The 19,974-nt window shown below is 38.6% G+C and overlaps 1 protein-coding gene and 1 long non-coding RNA gene across 2 annotated transcripts in view; one reads left to right on the top strand and one right to left on the bottom strand.

Moving 5' to 3' along the window:
• The window catches only part of LOC137138185 (uncharacterized), a 94,056-nt gene that overhangs the window by 41,505 nt on the left and 32,577 nt on the right, over positions 1 to 19,974 (top strand). The gene's annotated exons all lie outside the window — the stretch shown is intronic.
• Positions 8,385 to 19,293, bottom strand: LOC137138249 (alpha-2 adrenergic receptor). The gene has a single exon (XM_067525292.1). The coding sequence runs from the start codon at positions 19,061 to 19,063 to the stop codon at positions 17,678 to 17,680; it is 1,386 nt and encodes a 461-aa protein (XP_067381393.1). The 5' UTR covers positions 19,064 to 19,293; the 3' UTR covers positions 8,385 to 17,677.

The following is a 19,974-nucleotide window of genomic DNA, read 5'->3' as shown; positions in this document are numbered from 1 at the left end:
GTTTATTGAGTCTCTGGTGATAGAGGCTTTTGACACATCTTGTCACATTAAGAGCATTTCTCGAGCATATTTCTATAAAAATATGAATAAAATTAAATAGTACAGCTTTAATTCATCCTGGCAGAGAACATTGCACCTATTTTTTTTTTATTTTCATGAAGTTTTCAATTCCTATTAAAAGCCAGGCAGATAATCCATCATTCTTGTATTTGGCATCCAGAGGAGCTAAACTGAAGACTTGTCAGTGGTTCAGTTTCCTTCACTCTTGATCTTCAGAGAGCACAATACCACAGCGCCCTTTACCTCCTTATCAGCCTCCCAGATGGAGTCCTGGCTCTCAGCACTGACTGTGCTCTGACTCTGAGCTTCGCCTTGCTAATGGAGAGAGGTATTCTGCCAGCTGCACAAGTGCACGCTCCTCCACCTGGCTCTGTGCAGTGCAGTGAGGCCACAGGTGTCCAGCGTACCTGTCACTCACCAAGACTTAATCACAGACGCTAACTAGATGTTCCTGCCCTGCTTGCAGCAGCAGTGTGCTGTGTGTCGGAATGGATAACACCAATCACATTAGGATTAATGAACTGGGAAAGGAATAATGGAATCGGTACATTTTTGATTGTAAAGGTGCTGAAGGTCTTATGAAATCCAACATGTAACAAAACATTATAAACTCCTTCCTACTGAGATATTTGATAGTTGCATCCACATAAAAGACTTGTCACATCTTGTTGCTCTACTGCACTATTGAAGCTCCTCCTGTTAGCACAGACGTGGGCAGCTGTGCCTCTTCTCTAATTGATTCCCATCCATGAGATTGTACACTGTGTGTGCACTGGAAAATGTGAAAATGAGGACATGCTTTTTTTTTTATTCTGAAGAACTCTCACTAATAGCCTGATGTTTACCATTCACTGTGTGTTGGTGATAAATAAAATATTTCTCAGCAGCATCACTTTAGCTTTGCTGGAAATATCTTAAAGGAATACTGTAGTTCGGGATCTTTCAAGTTGGTCTTAATAGAATACTGAGTGAATGATGTTCCTCGTTAAACTTTTTTCTGCTTTCCACAGTGTCAAAAATGTTTCAATCCACAACACGCTGTAAGAAATAAGCACCGTGGTTGAGAGTCTTTGTTCCTTGCAAAACAAACACTTCAGAGTTCACATGAGACTCATAATTGCAGCAGCCCATAAGCCACATTAAATTGGATTTGATTCAACTTACAATATTTTTAGGATGAATTCCAAACTTTTCTTTTCTATCGAGCTGCAGTGGAGAGATGATACCAGCTTTATACTCATAATTTGAGTGAATCCGAAATAAACTAATAGTTTTCAAATTTAAAATCATATGAACTAGAACATGAATTAAAAAGGCTATGTCCTGTCCTATTTACCATAATATTCAGCCAGCTGACATACACCAACAGAGTCTCTACAAGGCTGAGGGACATAAAACAGAGGCCATATATTGCTCTCTACTTACCCCCTGTCAGCTGGTTTTATTTTGTTACAGCATTTAGACTTTTTTCTGATGTCATCAACTTCTGAGAAAAAGTCTCAGCCTGCTCTTCTCAGAATCTCACAGACCAGGAGTGAGATATCTAAAATTATTTGTGCCCAAAACTGCAAAAATTTGCAAAGTTCATATTTGCTTCCAAGTTAAATTTATGATGAATGATGATCACTGGAAACACAACAAAATGATCCGCAACGCTGTAACTTCAATAGATTCCCATTTAATTTAGCTCACACAAATTATAGTTGTGCGACATGGTTCTCATTTTATGGACCTTGGAAACCAGAAACAATTTTAATAAGGAAGATTATTATACTGTAGCTGTTTATAAAATTTGCACAAGATTCCTATAAAACCAGCATGAAAGAAGGTGTACATTTATAATATGCCACTGAATAATTGCAACAACAAGTGTTAACAGTGTGTGCCAAGGAACACTGGTTGATCATTATGTTTAATTTTTTAATATTTTATCATAAAAAATATCACACTAAGAGTCAACTTTGGTAAATGTTAGCCTGTTAAAAGTCTGAACTAAGATGGTGAACATTGTAAACCTTGTACCTGCTAAGTATCAGGATGTTAGCACGGTCACTGATAGTGTTACTCAGTGTATTCTTTACATCTGTCGCAATTTAAATGGGTGCACAAGCACTAATCACGTGCAATGGAGTTGGACTTTGCAAATACAGGCCACTGGAGGAAGCATAGTATTTCCTTAAACTGCCCCATAGTCAAAAACTCCAAACCAGTGAGCACTAGAAAGAATCCAATGAATGTCAAACCCTATGGTAAATATATTCCTGTTTCTAATGTAGAAGCTTTACCCTCTATCAGCCATCTCTTCTGGTTAAACTAACCCTGACTTGACCTCAGCAGGAAGCCCTCTGCGAGGATCGGGATTTGCAGTGATGCAGTTGCAGAAATGATAGCTGCTCCCCAGAGGCTGCAAGCAATATATAAAGTCCCTGACGATGGGCTTTCCTGCACTGAACAGCAACAAAGCTCTTAAAAGAGGGATGTTCTCTGCCTCTGAAGTGTGAAACACTTCAATTTGAGGACTGCACATAGAAAACTGGGTTAGTTTTCAAAGGAAATGGAAGGTTTGCAGAGTTAAATTTTGCTGCTGATTGACAAGTCAATTTCATTAGTTAATCATCCACAGCGGAGGAATGGTCTTCGTCGGGGGGTAATTTCGATCATGTCTGGGCTCTCGGCAATGTAACACAATAGCTGCTGTTTTGTCGTCCGTTTAAGGCTCTCTTCAATTTTTCAAGGGGATTACTTTGTTGTAATGGTTTCTACTTTGCTGCAGTAATTTAGTGGATGTCTGAGGTTTTAAAAAGGAGAAAATCTGATTTGAGTTGTGCATTGTAGCTATTCCAGGCAGCATCAATGGAGTTTGTTGTCTTTTTAAAGCACCCCATGTTTTCACTGTGCACTGATGAATTCCCCTCATGACGAATGGTTCACATTTCAACCCAGTTCTTTTTTTTTTTTAAATACAAATTTATATTTTCATTAATTAGACTTTGAAACACTTTTCCATATTTATTTCAGTCACAGTTGGTGCTGCTTACTGTGTGTTGTGGATATCGATTTTCCTCTATTCTTACTATGGTTTTCTTGGTGAAGAACAATGGGTGGAAAATGTTTTTTGCAACATTTATGTGTTTGTGGTTAATTGTACTTGTGTGTGTGTGTGTGTGTGTGTGTTTTGAACTATCAACGTGCGGTGCTTTTTACCTACCCACTTTTTCTTCCACGTTTAATAATGCTGTGGTTGTTGGAAACAGATCTTCTATTAAAATTTGTTATTACGTCAGAAAATATGCACTTTGTTGACTCCTTTAGAAGAATATTGTAAATATCCTAGATATTACCAGATGTTACCACAGAACATTTTCTAATTTCCAGCTTTGCGAACCAGTAGTATTAATTTCTAGCAGACAGTAGGTATTTCATGTGACCTAAAACAAAAATCTTTTGGTCCCTGAACCTAAAACTAGATCCAAATGTCACTCTTTAGGCAGTTGGAATGGAGATGAAATTGAGCCTGAAATCACTCAGAATGTAAAAAAAAAAAAACAACAAACAAACCAAAAAACCCTGAACATGTTGTTAGGCCCATACAGTACACTGATAACGGATCCCAAAGATGGTTGGTGTCTAAGTGACCTTTATATGTTCAGAGACCCAGAGGAATGTAGATAAACACAACAGCCTGGGACCATGGACCCATTAACAAGACCAATGCCTGCCTTGTGTATGCTCCTGCTTTAGATAACTTTCTTTATGGGAGTCAACATATAAATTGCCATAGATTTGTAATTATTCTCTGAGATTTATAGAAAGAATGGGTGTCAGCAAAGAATAATTACCTGATGAAGTTGTCTTTTTCTCTCACATATGGGGATGTAAGTCATATTTTTAAGTCAAGGGCGAGGTGTATAAAGCCAGTAAGGCCCGCAGAGTCTGATTCAGTCATTTAGTGAATCTCACAGCACAGTTATCATAGGAACAGAAGTACAATTTAATGTCATTACGTTACAACCAAAACTTCACTTTGTCTTTGATATAATTTGTATAAAACAGGATCTAAGACATCAAAAGCTTCCTGTAATAAACAACGTATGTCACAAACAGGGAAATTGGCCATTTATTCAATGATTCATCACAGTCTGCAGGTGGAATAGTGTGAATGTGTGAGCACTCACAAGGCAGCGGGTAATGAATACAAATTTGGTATGCAATGGGAAACATGCAGCAGGGGCTCTTTGGATTGTTCACTGACTGACGGCTAATCAAAAGTACCAAAACTGTTACATTTAGAAGAAAAAATGTTTTTTCAATTGTGTTTTTTTTTTGTTTTTTGCTCATAAAGAGATTCAGAAATACAGTTATTATCCCCCCTGCCTTGTGCCACAGCATGGGAGAAATGAGGAAATGCTGCAGATAGAATTACAATACATGCATAACTTTGGAGGAAAGGCTGGATTAATTTTTTTTTTTATGTAGCTAAAATAAAAAAATACGTTAGAATATTACTCAATATGAGACAGAATAGACTCGAAATTTGAAATTTAGCATGAGCAGAATATATATAAGAATTTAATTATATGTATCATTAATGACCCCTGTCACACACTCAGTGGACCTGTACAGTGGAACTAGCATTTGTACATCCCATAGTTCACCAAGAAAAAGCATGAAAGACTCAAAATTTGCTATATGGCAATAAAATATGGAATTGATTCAAGTTGAAATCTCAAAATCTTTTAAACGAGTCGCCCTCACATCTTTGTGAACTTTCCACACTCTTTCATTATTGTGTGATTCACACATTTCACGTATTGTTATGCAGTCTTTCCCAATGCCCAGCGAACAGACTCCATAGCAGCAGGAACAGAATGGACTATTAAAACAAAAGCGTTTGCTTGCCAAAATGAACATTTCAGCCACGTTTGACCTTAATTATGACAAATCTAATGTAATCTAATTACTTAGGGTAAACTTGAACTGAACTTGAATGGATGGTTTGTTCTTAGAAGGCGATGGGCTCCACAACAATAGCAAAAATGGACCTTGAATTGAGTCTTGATCACCTGCTATTTCAAGAAAGAACCTTTCTCAATCATAACAGTTGACACTGATAAAAACACCATCCTTTTTATTAATCTTTTTATTATTGTGCAGACCACTAGTAAGTAATTCACAGTGAGTTCCAATTATTCTTTACATTAAACCAAATTTGCATAATAAACCTAAATATGTTGTGTTGACCCCTCAAGAGCCTGCACAGTTTGCAAACTCTACAGCATTTGTTTTAGTCAGACAACGATCTTACTAGAAAATCCAGACTATAATATGATTAATCAGAATTGTGATATACTGAGAAGTTGACATGGAGGAGGCACCATGACAGGGAGCACTTTACTCAAAATGTACAGATTCAAAAACTGTGAGCAGTTAATTAATGAATATTTGTAATCAGGTTTTTAAAAATCTCTTTATGAGTTAGTGATAAAAATTAATTTAATAATTAATAAAAAAAAAATTTATAATGCAGCTTGCCATTTCATATATGAATCAAATGTGTAATGTTATTAAGGAAGCTGAATATTTATGTGAATTCAAATGGTTAAAACTACCTGAAGAAAAGGAAACTGCCCTCCTGAATGCCTAACATCAAAAAGTAACCATGTTTAATCTAAACCCAAAACATGTTGTCTGCACAGTTTTACACAGGCTCTTTTTGGTGCCATTGAAAGAGAGTGAAATAGACCTAAAGGGATAACATCTTAACAGATGCCAACTTTCCTACATGGTGGGCTCCCTTCTGTCGGTTGCATGAGAGGGTACAGGCATTATAGGAGGACCTGTTGTGAAAAACCGGGGTAACGTGAGAACAAAAAAGCAGCCTGCAGGCCCCAATTTAACACGTAACATTTAACCTGTCACAACAAGGTCACCAATCCAAAAATCGATATTTAACAAAACACAATCTGGCACTTTGTTCAGTTTGTGTTTGACTAACATTTCAACTGATGAAGCTAATTTTCCAAGAATTTTTCTTTTGTAAACTGTGAGGGCTTAAGCCTTAACAAAACTTAGAGGTCACATCAGCCTTGTCTGTGCAGCTACTACAGCTTGATTACATAATGTGCTTTGTGAGGCATATGTGGATCACCATTACAGTCAGTAGTAAATCACAGTAAGACCTCGTGGATGTGTGTATGGGATAAACTAGAATGCAAATTTCTGAAGACTACTCTACTCTAAATGAAAGCTTATCATGTGGGAAGTAAACTTAGTTTAAGTGGATTTGTTGGGACTTCAGTCTTCAGTCTGCTGATTTCCCTAACGGCCTGGCCTGTAATATAAGACATCATATTCAATTTGGGGTGGAGTGGTTGTTTCACTCGTGATAATTCTTAATGGAAGATGAACACTCAGACGTCTGCGTGGTGCGGGATGAAGCATGAGGTACTCCATTAACTGAAAATCCCAGACCTGCCCTGAGCAGAGTTCCCATTAAACCAGAAAGCAGTGAATTGGCAAAACTGCTGAATCAATATTTCCTCTGTACTCCCTGCTGATTTCCGACTCTCGCCTTTTCTCATTTGCAGTTTATTTGCCCGCAAGTCAACACATTTTCTTTGACAAAACGTGTTGGAAATAATCTTGGATAAACATGGAGCACACACAAGTCAACAGTTGTTTGAAAAGGGAAACAAAGAAGCTTGTATTGGTGACATGATTGGGGAATTAACATTCATTAATTGCGAGACTAATTGTAATTGTGTTATTCTTTGTAACAGTACATACCCTCCTCCTTTTTTGGAATCCCTGTCCTTCTGCTGGCACAAAAGTAGGACATCCAAGCCGAGTCGGTGGGCCTGCAGGTGCTGAAACTAATCCAGTAATCAAACAGTCATTGTGTGGCAGCCAGAGTTAGGCTTTTGTCGGCTGGGGCAAGATAAGACTTCAGTCTCTGTGTGGGGGACAGAGAGAGAAAGGCCTGGCAGGATCGACAGCGGGACATTGTTCAGTTTTTCTCTGCAGTTCATCTCAGAGCTTTTGTTCCCATGGAAAAGTGGTCATGTCATGGTTGCGATGCTGTTAAAATATTAAAATACATCGTTAAATACTGCGTCGCGTGCTACGTCACCTTCTCTCCTCACGTTTGGGGTCACCCAAGACGCCTAGAAATGTACAGCCAAGGTTTTTAGAACTACCTTTTCCCCAATTTTGCTTCTTGTCTTCCTGTACATTTCCATGGTGATATATTGTGGTGATCCTTTTAAAGATTCATTTTCATAATTGGATAATTAAATTGTTGGGTGATATTTTCTGATTCAGTAACTTTGTCATTGAATTCGTGGCATCACCTGCAACCGAATTGGCTTAGGATTGCAACCTTGATTGTTTCAACTCTGGCAATAACCTTTCCACTCAACACTAAGTGCATTAGCACAGAGAGCAATCTCCGTCTCATTGTCCTTACATTCCCGTTTGTACTTTAGCCCTCATGTGTCCTTGGAAGAGAAGCCTGAACATGGTGAGCATGCCTAAGTACAGGGACCCCTCTGTCTGAGCTCTCAAGGTTCAGATGTGAAATGAAAGAACTAATGATTTCACTGACCTACATTCAACTGCTATGACAGATGCTACTGATTTTGCAGTTACTCACTTTACAAAGGATGCAGAAGCAGCTTTAAAGGCTGTTTGCTTTAATGGTAAGAACATGATCTAGCTCACTTTGTATTCTGCAGCAGGCAAGGAGAACCGATAAAACTCAATCTCATCTACCTTTTTACTGACCTATCAGTGACCCTCATGTCATTGAAGAGTCTTTTGTGACCACATTTAAATAGATATTTACTGAAAAAGCCTCCAGTGACCTTTACCATTTTAAAACATACTCTACAAGCCAACCTTTTCTGTCTAAAAGCAGTTTCAGAGTCACCCTGTTTCACTCTTTTACCCTGTTAAATGGTAAATGGCCACTTATATAGCACTTTACAATGTTGGTTCTCATTCAGCCATTCACACAAACACTCGCACGCACCAATTGCGATAGCTGCCATGCAAGGCACTCAACTGACCCACCGGGAGCAACTTGGGGTTAAGTGTCTTGCCCAAGGACACTGCGACACGTAGCTGGGACCGGGGATCAAACCACTGACCCTGTGGTCCGTGGACGACTGCCTTGCTACAGCTGCCAGATAAATGAGATGTGAACATCAAAAAAAAGGATCCTTTTTGATTTAAAATATGTTTCATTATGATACCTTTTAACCATCCAACTAGAGATGAGATTAGTTCCACTTTAACTATAACTACAGCAGTAAACTTGATAAATGCATTGTTCAGCATTTTTAATTTGCAACTTTAAGTACATTTACATATTACAAGTAAGAAGTGAAATGCAAGTTTGCAAACATGAAATAATTGCAAAGGTGTTTTTTAATTGTCCATGTTGAATTGCTGCTGCAGCCATATCTAATTATTTGTTTTTAAGACATTACATGGAGTCTAAAATGAAGAATATATATTGTTACTTGGACTAGTCTGTAAAGATAAACTTGCAACACACAAGCTTAATTGCTGAATATTTGTTGTCAGGTTTACAGCAAGCACAGTATCTCTCGTTTGGAAGCACACACTCGGGCACATAAAACACTCACATTACGAGATAATAAATGAAATCTTGTTTCCTCTGCCCTCTCACCCCCTGCACAAGTAATTATCTGCAAATTTACACTGTGCCTCAGGCTTTGAGTTCCAGGCTGTAATTATAATTATGAATTAGATTTGACAAAAAAGCCCTCACAACATTGTTGGACACCGTTACCATGGAAAAATTGCTTATAATATATATAATGGGATTTGAACAGCTGTAACTGGTTTTGCAATAGGCTTTGCGATGCAGAAAAGTCAATCTTAGGTTAAATATTTGCCTTCATGCCTTCCCCGAGGCTGGATTAACTCACTGGAGCAAACAAAATAATAAACATAACTTTAGGGATGTTTAAGGGCTTCAGTCAAGCTTGCCATTCCCCATCAACACAAAATAATAAAAAAGTGTGAATGTAAATATTAAGTAACCTTTTGTTAGTTGTAGTGATAAAATGGTACTGTACGGCTATAATAAAAACAAATACAACAATAACAACAGCAACGACAACCACAACAATAACAACAATAATTCTCGCCCGCTCAAATAATTTGATACTTTTCTCAATACATAGGCCACAATTCGATACAAAAACAATTCAGCTACATTTGTAACGTTATGATACAGATTGATTCAGTGCTCAATTTAATCCAGCTCATGTTAATTGTAATGTAGCTTTGATTGAAATTACACTTGAGGAAAAAAATGTCTGGGGATGGTGGAATGAAGTACATTGGCTCAAGTACTACACACAAGTACAGTTTTTAAAGTAGCTGAATTATTTCCGATTTAGACAACTAAAATTTGGAGGGAAATATTGTACTATTTACTCTGTATATCTAATTGACAGCTTTAGTTACTGTTCGGTGTTGATACACAACATAAATATAAGTGGCTAATAAATTGTGTTTGTAATGATTTATAATGATTATGTCAATATGAAAAGTAGTTAAAATCAGCTCCACCTTTACGGTTGCAACAGTGATGTTTACATATTAATGCATCAATAATTACAATGCACTGATATCATAAAACATTCTGGAAAAGTATTCTTCAATACTTTTATTTTTAATAGGCTACTCTAAGTAAAAATTAACACTAAGTAACTTATTAATACTTTTAGTTAAGTAGACGCATCATCATCGAATGATGTTTTGACATTTTAAACAAACAGCCAAAGACACAAAAACCAAACATGTTATTCATATTTTTACAGTTCCACACCAGGTCTTTAACTTCCTGTAAGTAAAGAATCAAAATTACGGTAAAGGCCCACTGGCCACCTCATTAGCCACACCTGTACAATTTAATCAAATCCATCTATCCAGTGATTAAATAATTTAAGTATTAAAGCCAAAGTCAAAGAACTCAAACATTGTCCAAAGCCATTAAGCACATCATTGCATCGCACTGTTGTACTGAATGTCATGTTACATCATAACCATAATTATGGGCACCGTTGTTTATTTTAACTCAGTCCCATATTCACCATCTTGCTGCTGTTACTACACACTAAAATACCAAATGCATGCTAATGCACAGTAGAAAATAGTTGCTAACAAGTGCAGCATTTACTCCTGTTTCAGCAATGCTTGCTGAATGTTGGAGTGCCTGGCGGTTTCAAAAAGTCACTGAGCCTTTTAAAACACCAAACTATATATTGCAAGGATCTGAAGGATCTTCTATAGAGAATGTGCAGTTGATATCATGCAGTGTTGAAGTTCTTGTTTTCTCACTCTAATGTGCTCAGGGCTCAGTCAAGGTACCAGGAGGTCTTGTGGACATCAACAAAACAACATGAATATTTTAAAGAGGCCATGTTATCCGGCTATTTTGATCTGTTGTAATATTTGTAAAGTCGGCTGTCTGTATTACACATAGTCAGGGTTAGGGTCAGTGTTTAGTTCAGGAGGGTGGGGTTCAAAAGCTCCAGTTCAAAAAGAGGAAAGAAAGTTGAAGAGAAAATCTGCAGAAGGTGTTCAGTCTGTTTCCAGTAGAGTCATTCTCATGTTCTCATTTCTGAGTGCTTTGACGTGACGGACAGCCTGCTTTCTGCTAAGGCAGCAAATTGTGAGCTCAGCTGTGTTGGCGAACTGCGACCGAGGTACCCTGTGATGTATGAATGGATGAAGTCAGCAAATGGGATAATTCATCACACGTTGAAATGTAGATTTAGGAGTCATTATACTCAGATGCTGATTCGGCATCAAATAGTAATCAAACATTGGATAATAAGCTACTGTAAACATCAGCCAATATTACAATGTTTAAAGATGTAGTGAGGATTCGGTGCATCTCCTGAAGAGGAACAACTCGTTTTAATGACATGTTTTTATCAGTTTATAATAATAATTTGTATTTTGAGACACCACATCTTCTTAAAAAGCCTTTAACTTATTTACAGTGCCTATGAAAAGTATTAATACTTAAGTTTATTTCTTTTTTTAATCACATTGAATAATCATCAATTTAACTTTTCTGACACCAATCAACAGAAAAGTGACAACAGATCTGTACAAAGTGATGTAATTTAAATATTAAAAGTAATTACTTTTTAGAATTACTAAAAGTAATTCCAACTCCTTTTTAAAATAACTCTCCTAAATAATCATTGGTGATCCCAGCTGGTTTCAGAAGTCACACAAATGGCCTGATCCCCCTTGAGTGCAGTGAATGTGTTAAAAGGACTGTAGTAGAAATACACCTGTAACCGGTGAACCAGTATCCTGCCCAAAATCACACTATAAAGACAAAACAATACTCCAATCAAGACCGTGAAAAGATTATTGAACAGCAGAAGTCAGGGGAGGTACATAAAATCCTGTAACAGTCAGGGGTCTAGTGGAGGAGTGTGGTAGACTTTGAAGTCAGCTGCTAAAAAGTTAAATGGCCTGTTGGGACCAAAATGTGGCTTTTTGGCTGTCAGACAAAAGGCAAATGTTCTGTGCAAACCAAATTGCACATCATCACAAACAAACCATTCCCACCATGGTGGTGGCAGCATCATGTATCTCTGCAGCCTGTGAAGGTTGAAGTACAATAAATCCAACAAAATGTAGAGAAATTCTGGAAGAAAATCTGATGCAGTCTGCAGAGACTGCCCCCCTGTGAAACAAGACCAGGTAGATTGTTTTTACAAACAGCTATGATCTGTTACTGTGGACTGATGCTTAGCGGCTGCAGCGAACGTTATACAGTCGCGGAGTCAGAGCCCCAGACCTCAGTACAATTGAGAATGTGTCGTTGAACTTGAAAAGAGGAGTTTTGCAAGGAAGAATGGAAACGTTGCAGTATCCAGATGTGCACAGCTGATTGAGACCTACTCACGCAGGCCTAAAGTACATCTACAAACACTAAGCCGAAGGGGTGAATATCTATGCATGGCCACAGTTCAGTGTTTCAGCTTCCAAAGGGGTGATTCTTTTTACAGGCACTGTAAAAATTCTTAAATGATTTAAGTCTTTCTGCTTTTCTACATTCACAGTTCAAAGTTTTTCCAAGGTAAACACATACATTTGGATAAAACTTACAGAGCTCAGCCACCAAATGGCTCTTTTGGGATGGGATTGCTGTCGCAATCTCGGGACAGCTGGCCCATATTTCCTCACTGCTGGGGTCTGATGTTTGGCAGAAAATTGGAGCCAGTCAGGTGTGGCAGCGTCCTAGCCACAAGACTCTGGAGAGCGCTTTCATCTTTCACAACATTTGCCAGCTGTAATGATGACATGGGAAACCTCATCTGCTTTTTCAGTAAAGCATATTGAAGAGAAGTGAGAATCAACTGTGTGTTTACTCTCAAACAAGAATGCTATTTTCAACAAGTGCATCTGAAAAGGAACTGAAAAACACTTAATATGCTAATGACTCTAACTAGACATCTGAATTAGTTATGAATGTGTGTTTTGTGAGTGTTTAAAAATAAAACCTTTATATCTGATGCAACATTCCACCAGCTAAATGCTTATGTGCATATTTAAATATATATATTGCATCTTTTGGTTTGAGTTTACCTTCCAGACAAAAAGCATGAGTTAGTAGAGAGGCAGTGTTCCTGTATAAATAAACTGGACTTTTAGTATAAATTAAGGTGTGACTGGAAAAGTTATCTAATCATATCCTAACTAAACACGCTATTTGTGACTTTTGACTCTTCAGAAGTGCCAGATTATGTAACAGCTTTTATAAAGAAAAATGTGATGCTTATTGCAATGTTTTTATAATGTTTTCAATTGCAAGGTCCCACATAATTAATAGGGGTTGGTTGAATTCGTTGTTATCAATTCCTGTTGGAACTGTCTATTGGACAGATGCACATAGATATAGTGTGCAATCTGATGTTGGACTTTTTAAACTCTGCGATTGTGTTTCACTCAGCAGCATCTTGTCAGTTGTACAAATCTCTTCACTTAAATTGTAATTTGCTCTTCATGATGGAGCCTAGAGAGGGTGCTGAGACAGAACAAGCCAGTTATAACCAAGACAAGCCTGAGGCACTGTCAATCAAACATACTTCTCTCCAGGCTTCATCATCATCCTAATGGAATAATTCTCAAACTTGCCAGAGATACACAATAAGGAAAAGTGCCAGTGTTCAGCTGAAGTCCATTTCTTCATCGATTGGTTTCTCCTTTTACTTACCCTGCACTCGGACAAATCCCCAACCAAGTGTTTTATGTGATACTCACACTTTTTGCCACCATACCATAAGCAAAAGAAAAATACACCCCAAACTCCAGCTATGTGGTGGTCAGAAAACACAATTTCAAAGGAAAACAGAATTTAACACAGGTATGATTTCTTGATGATGATTAGTATTCCTTCTTTTTGGGAGACGTTATTTCTTTCCTCTTTTTGTTTGCTTCTTTGCAATGGATGAACAAACCTTATGACCATACATCTCAGCGTGACCAAACTGATGTCTGCCTGTGAACGTTATTACATTACATTATTTCCCATGATGCATCAATGCAACATTTGATTTTACATTTGATTCAAATTTATTTCTTGAGTAGAATTAAAGTCACTCTAGTCGATAACTAGAATTTGAAACATCATTATTGCTACTTGTAATTTGATAGGAAATTATCTTGTGACTGCATTTTTCTTCAACTTTATAGACTGTTGTAGACACTTTCAGCAGTAAAAAGGTTCTTATAAACCCAGCGCTGATTAAAACAGTATGACTTCACAATGCCTCATGCAAACAGTTTAGACAGTATGACAATAATAGAGGTCACACAGGGCTGCTTACTCTCTGCAACTCTCTGGTGAACATGGCCAAGAAATTATCACATAAAACATGTAAACTTATATTCATTATGTGGTCATAAATATGACTCCAAAGTGATACATAGGCGTTTGCAGCTTGTGTTACTGGCTCCAAGTGGCCAGAGTGATTTTTATCTGATCGTTTATTCCAATATGAAAATCTGTCTCTCTGCAAACATTATAGAACATGCGCATTTGACTGTATCCACAGCACCAACATTATTCTCTAAAAACAGCTGAAGTTGTTTTAGCCTCAGTCTGTCGTTGTTGTTTGGTTTGCCGTGCAAAAATATTCAAATATCAAACAGACTCGCAGGTTCCTTAATGAATTAGCTCGGCTACTTTGTGTTCTTTTGGTAACCTTCACAGGTTCTAATGCCATGAAAACTCTTCAAAATGCTGTTTCACCAAATTTCATCAAAAAGGTAAATGAAAGGTGTCAACTTGATCTAGATTTCAAGCCAGGAAAGTAATACATCAACTTCACCTTTTTTATAAATTGGCTTCTCAGTGCTAACAAAAACAAAATTACAGTCTGGAGATTTTTTATTTCTTTTTAAGTCATAAAATCTCAGCGGCTGGCAAAGTTATTGTTGTGTCACAACAATTGATCGCAAAAACCTGTTAAAACTGCACTGTGAGAAGCTGAGGGGAGAATGTCCTGTTTATCCAAGTGAAAACCTTATCGAACATATAAATCTGGAGAGCAACACAAACATCTGATTCACTTTTCTTTGATGTTTGTGTACACACATTTTTGGTTGGGTAAGAGGAACTTTTTTGGCTTGTGGAATAGTTTATTTTATTCTGCTTCTATGATGGCAAAGTATTTAGTATTAGGAAAATATACTGCCTAGCCAAAAAAAAAAGTCATACCTGGATTTAACTAAGTGATTAGGTAAGAGCCTTCCATTAGATAATTACTGCAGTGATTATTATCTCTTAGCTGGCAACAAGTTTTTCAGCTGACTCCCTGAATATATTGAATGATCAGGTTTTTCCATCAATGGATTCTTTGTTCCCTGATGGCATGAGCATATTTTAAGAAAATGTCACTGGTTATTGGGCTCAAATTGTGAAAGAGGGCTTCGGGGAGAATCATTTTCCAATGGGAATTGGCCACTGCAGAGACCAGACTTAAACCCCATTGAAAATCTTTGGGATGTTTTGGGAAATACTTTTTGCAGTGGTCCGACTCTCCCATCATCGATTCAAGCTCTTGGAGAAAGATGTATTTTTTCAAACAATCACACTGGGATACTGTTGCTTCTTTTGCTTTTTTGGGACATGAATATGTGGTGGCTGCGAACAGCAGGTGGAACAACAGCAGATGGACTTTTAAGCCCGTCACAAATGGCTTTTGGCTGCGCACACTCAGCCACAGCAGAGAAGTAGGTGGAAAAAAAAAAACAAGAGTTTGGTGCAGGGAATTCAGTTTCACCTCAGTCCTGCCCACATGTACTCAGGGGAATATTAGATTATGAGGCAGCCAGAACCAACATCAAACCTGCTGGTCTGAAAGGTCACAAACACCCTGAAACATGCACTGCCACACTCCACCAAAGGGACTGAACCCTTTTTTTTTGACCCCAATGTGGCACCTTCATAAATTTCCCGGTCCAAACTGCAGAAAGTTTAAAATTGTGGGGACCTGAAAATGTTTCCACCCTTACTTTGTCAGTGACAGCGTGTCACCCTGAATCCCTGAAGTTTATATTTCCCTCCAAATTAAGACACTTCACTGTTTACACTGAGTCGTGGATGTCACACCCTTTGCATAAATTTGGACTTTTTTCTTTGAGCTAAAACCAAACTGATGAGCAGGATTTCATTAACATCTGTCAAAAATTTAATTTGATGAAAGGCAATTCATCCACTGAGAGAGAGAGACCGCTATACTTGATTATTCTAGAGCTGTAAGCTTTTAAATGAATATGAAAGTGAAGGAAATGTCATACATTTACCAGCTGATTTACAAAATTTATTTTGGCTTATGATTGAAGCATTAGGTGAATGTCATCTCTTGCCCCTATGTCTGCTATGCAATTAAAACCATAAAACTGCAACAACATTTGATAACTTATTGATAACTACTTGGTGCACATGTGCGTGAGCATCAACAGGGCTCCATGTTTTAATACCACAACAATACTACAAAATAGAGAGGTAGTTTCGTAGAAAACAAATGCAAATACTAAATGAAAAATACTAACATAGCTTGCATGTTGTCACAGTGACTGTCTTTAAAAGCTCCGGCATCACCTCTTCTCTGTGCCACCTCAAAGTTTTAAGAGATCAGTGAGTCATTCGGCTGTTGTGCTTGCTATTTACCAGCTGTGGGATGATTTAACATGCTGATACCTACAGCTTATTTTGCAGCCTCCTAGTAGCTGCAGAAAATGCCAAATGGCTAAACTGTTGTTCCTTCACTCAAACAGGTTTAGAGCCAGAGTTTAGGTGGCTGGGATTCACAAAGAGACAGTAAGGTAAATCGGGGAGATCATAAAGAAAAAATTAGTTTTTCTTACTTTTAATAATACACCTTTTTATTAAATTCTGAAAAGGATTTTGAGGCAAAACAAAACACCTTAAAAAAAAACTGGCTAACTGTATGTGAATTGGTCTGTGCTAAGTGAATTGAAAGTTGTTGTTTTTTTAAACAATATGCAAAAAACAGGACTTCAAGGTGTCTTTCTTTATTCTCATAGAACTTTAAAGGTATAATTTTGGAAAATACGGTTATTTGCTTTTCTGCTGATTTAAATGATCAGATCAACACTGGTTTTATGTCTGTACAGTAAAATGTGGCTGGATCAAGCAGCTGTTAGTTTAGCTTAGAATTATGACAGGAAACATGGGAGACGGTTATCCTCGGTGTGTCCAAAGGTAAAAACCAGCATCGCTAAATTAACATGTTTTGTTATGTTCTCTACAAGTGCAAAAACAGTAATAACTGGTTTTAGGGGAAAGTAACATAATAAACTGTCCACTGTTCACATCTTTTCCTGAGACTAAAACATTAGTCATTTTGTCTTTTTTCAATTAAATAAAACTAATTGAAAAAATAAGGTGCTACCAGGCATATGAGCCAAGAAAGCAGTTTTCCACTACCTCCAGTCTTAATGCTAAGCCAAACTAACCAGCTGTTTGCTCCAGATACATAGTATTATAATAGTTGTATTATCAATGATGGCTGTTTAAGACTCTGTTCCAAAGAATCCCTTTGTCAAGTTTTAAAACATATCTGTCCTATGCACAAATGTTGAATATTAATTCTAAATTAATGTTAAGTCAAAATACCGCACAACAGATCTTGGGCTATGTAGCATTCTAGCACAAAAATCAAATAAACTGCACAGAAAGTTGGAGAAAATAAGGGGGGGTTGAGGTGACCCAGCAGCTTAGATTTGCCCCTGGTGCCCTCAAACAGATTGATCCGACACAGCTTGATTGATGATGATTCACTATAACAGCACACTTTAGTTGGAATAAAAAGACAGTGGTGCTCACTTATCAGATTGGGAAAGGGCTGTAAGAAAGCTGTTGAAGCTTCCGGAGACACCCAAGAGGTGAATCAGGTTGTGCACAGCCACGACTGAAGTAAAACAGGACAAAAAAAATGCAACAGTGAGTGAAAAGAGGCAGTTATAGACAAGTCACGTAATATTTCCTTCAGGATTGTCACAACGGTGTAAATGTTCTGCATCAGACCTAATAAGACTTTTTCCATGACTTGCACAGGATCTTCTGGAAGGCACGTCTGAAGTCCCGGTTGAAGATGGTGTAGATGGCGGGGTTGAGGGAACTGTTACAGTAGCCAATCCAGAAGAAGAATTTAAAGAGTGTGTCGGGGATCTTACAGGAGTCCCTGCACACGCTGTAAAGGCTATAGCTAAAGAAAAAGGGGAACCAGCAAACTACAAACACCCCCATGACCACAGCCAGGACGAATGTAAATCTTTTTTCTCTGGCTTGAGAGACCTTCTTTCTGGCTAAGGAGCTCCGGCGTCGCTTCATCCTGGAGGCAAAAAGGTCTATTGATTTATTACTGACTCTGGAGATGCGAGTGGAGTGTTTGGATCCTTCCTTTGGACTGGTCGACTTTTCTGTCTGAGACTCCAGGCGCTCAGGTTTGTGACCTTTGCCCTCTGAGGAGGAGCTCTCTTCCAAGTCAGCGGCCTCAGTCTGTGGCCCGGTGGTGACGGTGCGTTGGCTGGGCGTAGGCGGGCACTGACAGTGACCGTTCTCTCTCTCGCCATGGTATGGGGAGGTGGCTTTGCTCAGACCATTCTCAGTTTGAGTAACGCCATCTGGTCTGGGATTGTTTCCCGACATGGTTCTGGTTCTAGTTTTGGCCACCTGGTAAATTCTGATGTAGACCAGGATCATGATTAAGCAGGGAGCGAAGAAGGACGCTGTGCTGGAGGAGAGGATGTACCAAGTGTCATCGTTGAGCCCGCACTGAGGCTGAGAGCTGATCTCACTGTTGTTGTCTATAGATATGAGCGGAGGAGACGAGATAAAGGCAGATATAAGCCACACGATTAGGATGATGCACTTGACCCGTTTGGGAGTCCGCTTCAGGTTGTACTCTACAGCCTGCGTAACGGACCAGTACCGATCCAGGCTTATTGCGCATAGATGCACAATGGACGAAGTGCAAAATAAAACATCCAACGCCAGATAAATACCGCACCAAACTTTTCCAAAATACCAGTAGCCCATGAGTTCGTTCGCTAGAGAAAAGGGCATCACTAAAGTGGCCACCAGTATGTCCGCTGTGGCCAGAGACACTAGGAAAAGGTTCTGGGGAGCTTTGAGCGCCCTGCTCGTCAACACAGCAATAACCACCAGTATATTTCCGACAACAGTAAAGAGAATGAGAAAACTTACAAGAGCAGCAATGCTGGCTATCGCTGCTAAAGAATATCCACTGTCCGGGCTCCAGGAGGAGTTCAAATGGATCACTGCGAATGCGTCCATTCCGCCGCTGTCAAGCGAATCCATCCCGACTCTTTGCGCCTTGTATGTATATCCTGAACTGGATGATTGTTGGCATGAATTCGCATTCAGTCCTCTAATGACAGCAGGGTCCATCAAAAACGCGCGTCTCCGCGGCTCATTTACGAATCTGACGACATGGAGAGGCGCGCGTGAAAATTCCCACTTAACACGGTGTTTGGAGGTTAACTGCAGGTTGTTGATCAAGTGTATCTCAAGATCCTTCAGTTGGATAAAAATACAGCCTGTATAGTTTTGTCATGCTTTCTCTGTTTGCCAGGCGTTGAGCGTCGTCCAGCCACAGCTCTCGCTCTCAGTGATGCCCCATGGGTTGTTCTCAAAAAAAAACTCATCCACTGCTGCCCCGCCCCCTGGGCACACAGCTATTTTTCATATTGTATAACTTTGTAAAGCCAGGGACGCGGGTGTGTTTTAGTCCTTGGTGTTTCAACTTCCAACATATTAATAATATATAGTTATTTATGTTTCGTAACCAATCAAAATAAACACCTCTCCCAAATGAATGTGCAGGCACCATGTAAGTTCTTGCAGATTTCTTTCTATTATTCTTGTTTGTATGTATTTCTTTTACTAAACCTCAGAAAGTCAGTAGTGCTGCATTCAGCATAAAGTTTCAAATTTGTTGTCGGCTATTTGTAAAATGCAGAACTATGTGAGCAATAACCACACAAGTAATGCAGGTTTCCATTTGTGAGGCCAGTTTTTTTCTTTTTGTTAATATTTGTTTAGAATGAGACCGTGAAGCTGAAGATGTGAGAGACCTTGTTGGGATTTTAGAGTTGGGGCCACAGCCTGTGAGTGACCACGAAGCAGTGTTCTGACTTATCTGATGTCATTAATGTGAGGGGAAGATGTGCCAGGGCATTATTTTACAGTGTGAATTGAGTATCTGTGCTTTTTGTTGTGTGCAGATCAGAAATTGTAAACAAGGCAACCACCACCTCAGTGCATTCAGTTCTGCAGCATCTCTCCCTTCTCATGTCTTT

The sequence above is a fragment of the Channa argus genome, chromosome 12 (assembly GCF_033026475.1).
Source record: "Channa argus isolate prfri chromosome 12, Channa argus male v1.0, whole genome shotgun sequence".
NCBI lineage: Eukaryota > Metazoa > Chordata > Actinopteri > Anabantiformes > Channidae > Channa > Channa argus.
This window is presented reverse-complemented; position numbering and strand designations above follow the sequence as displayed.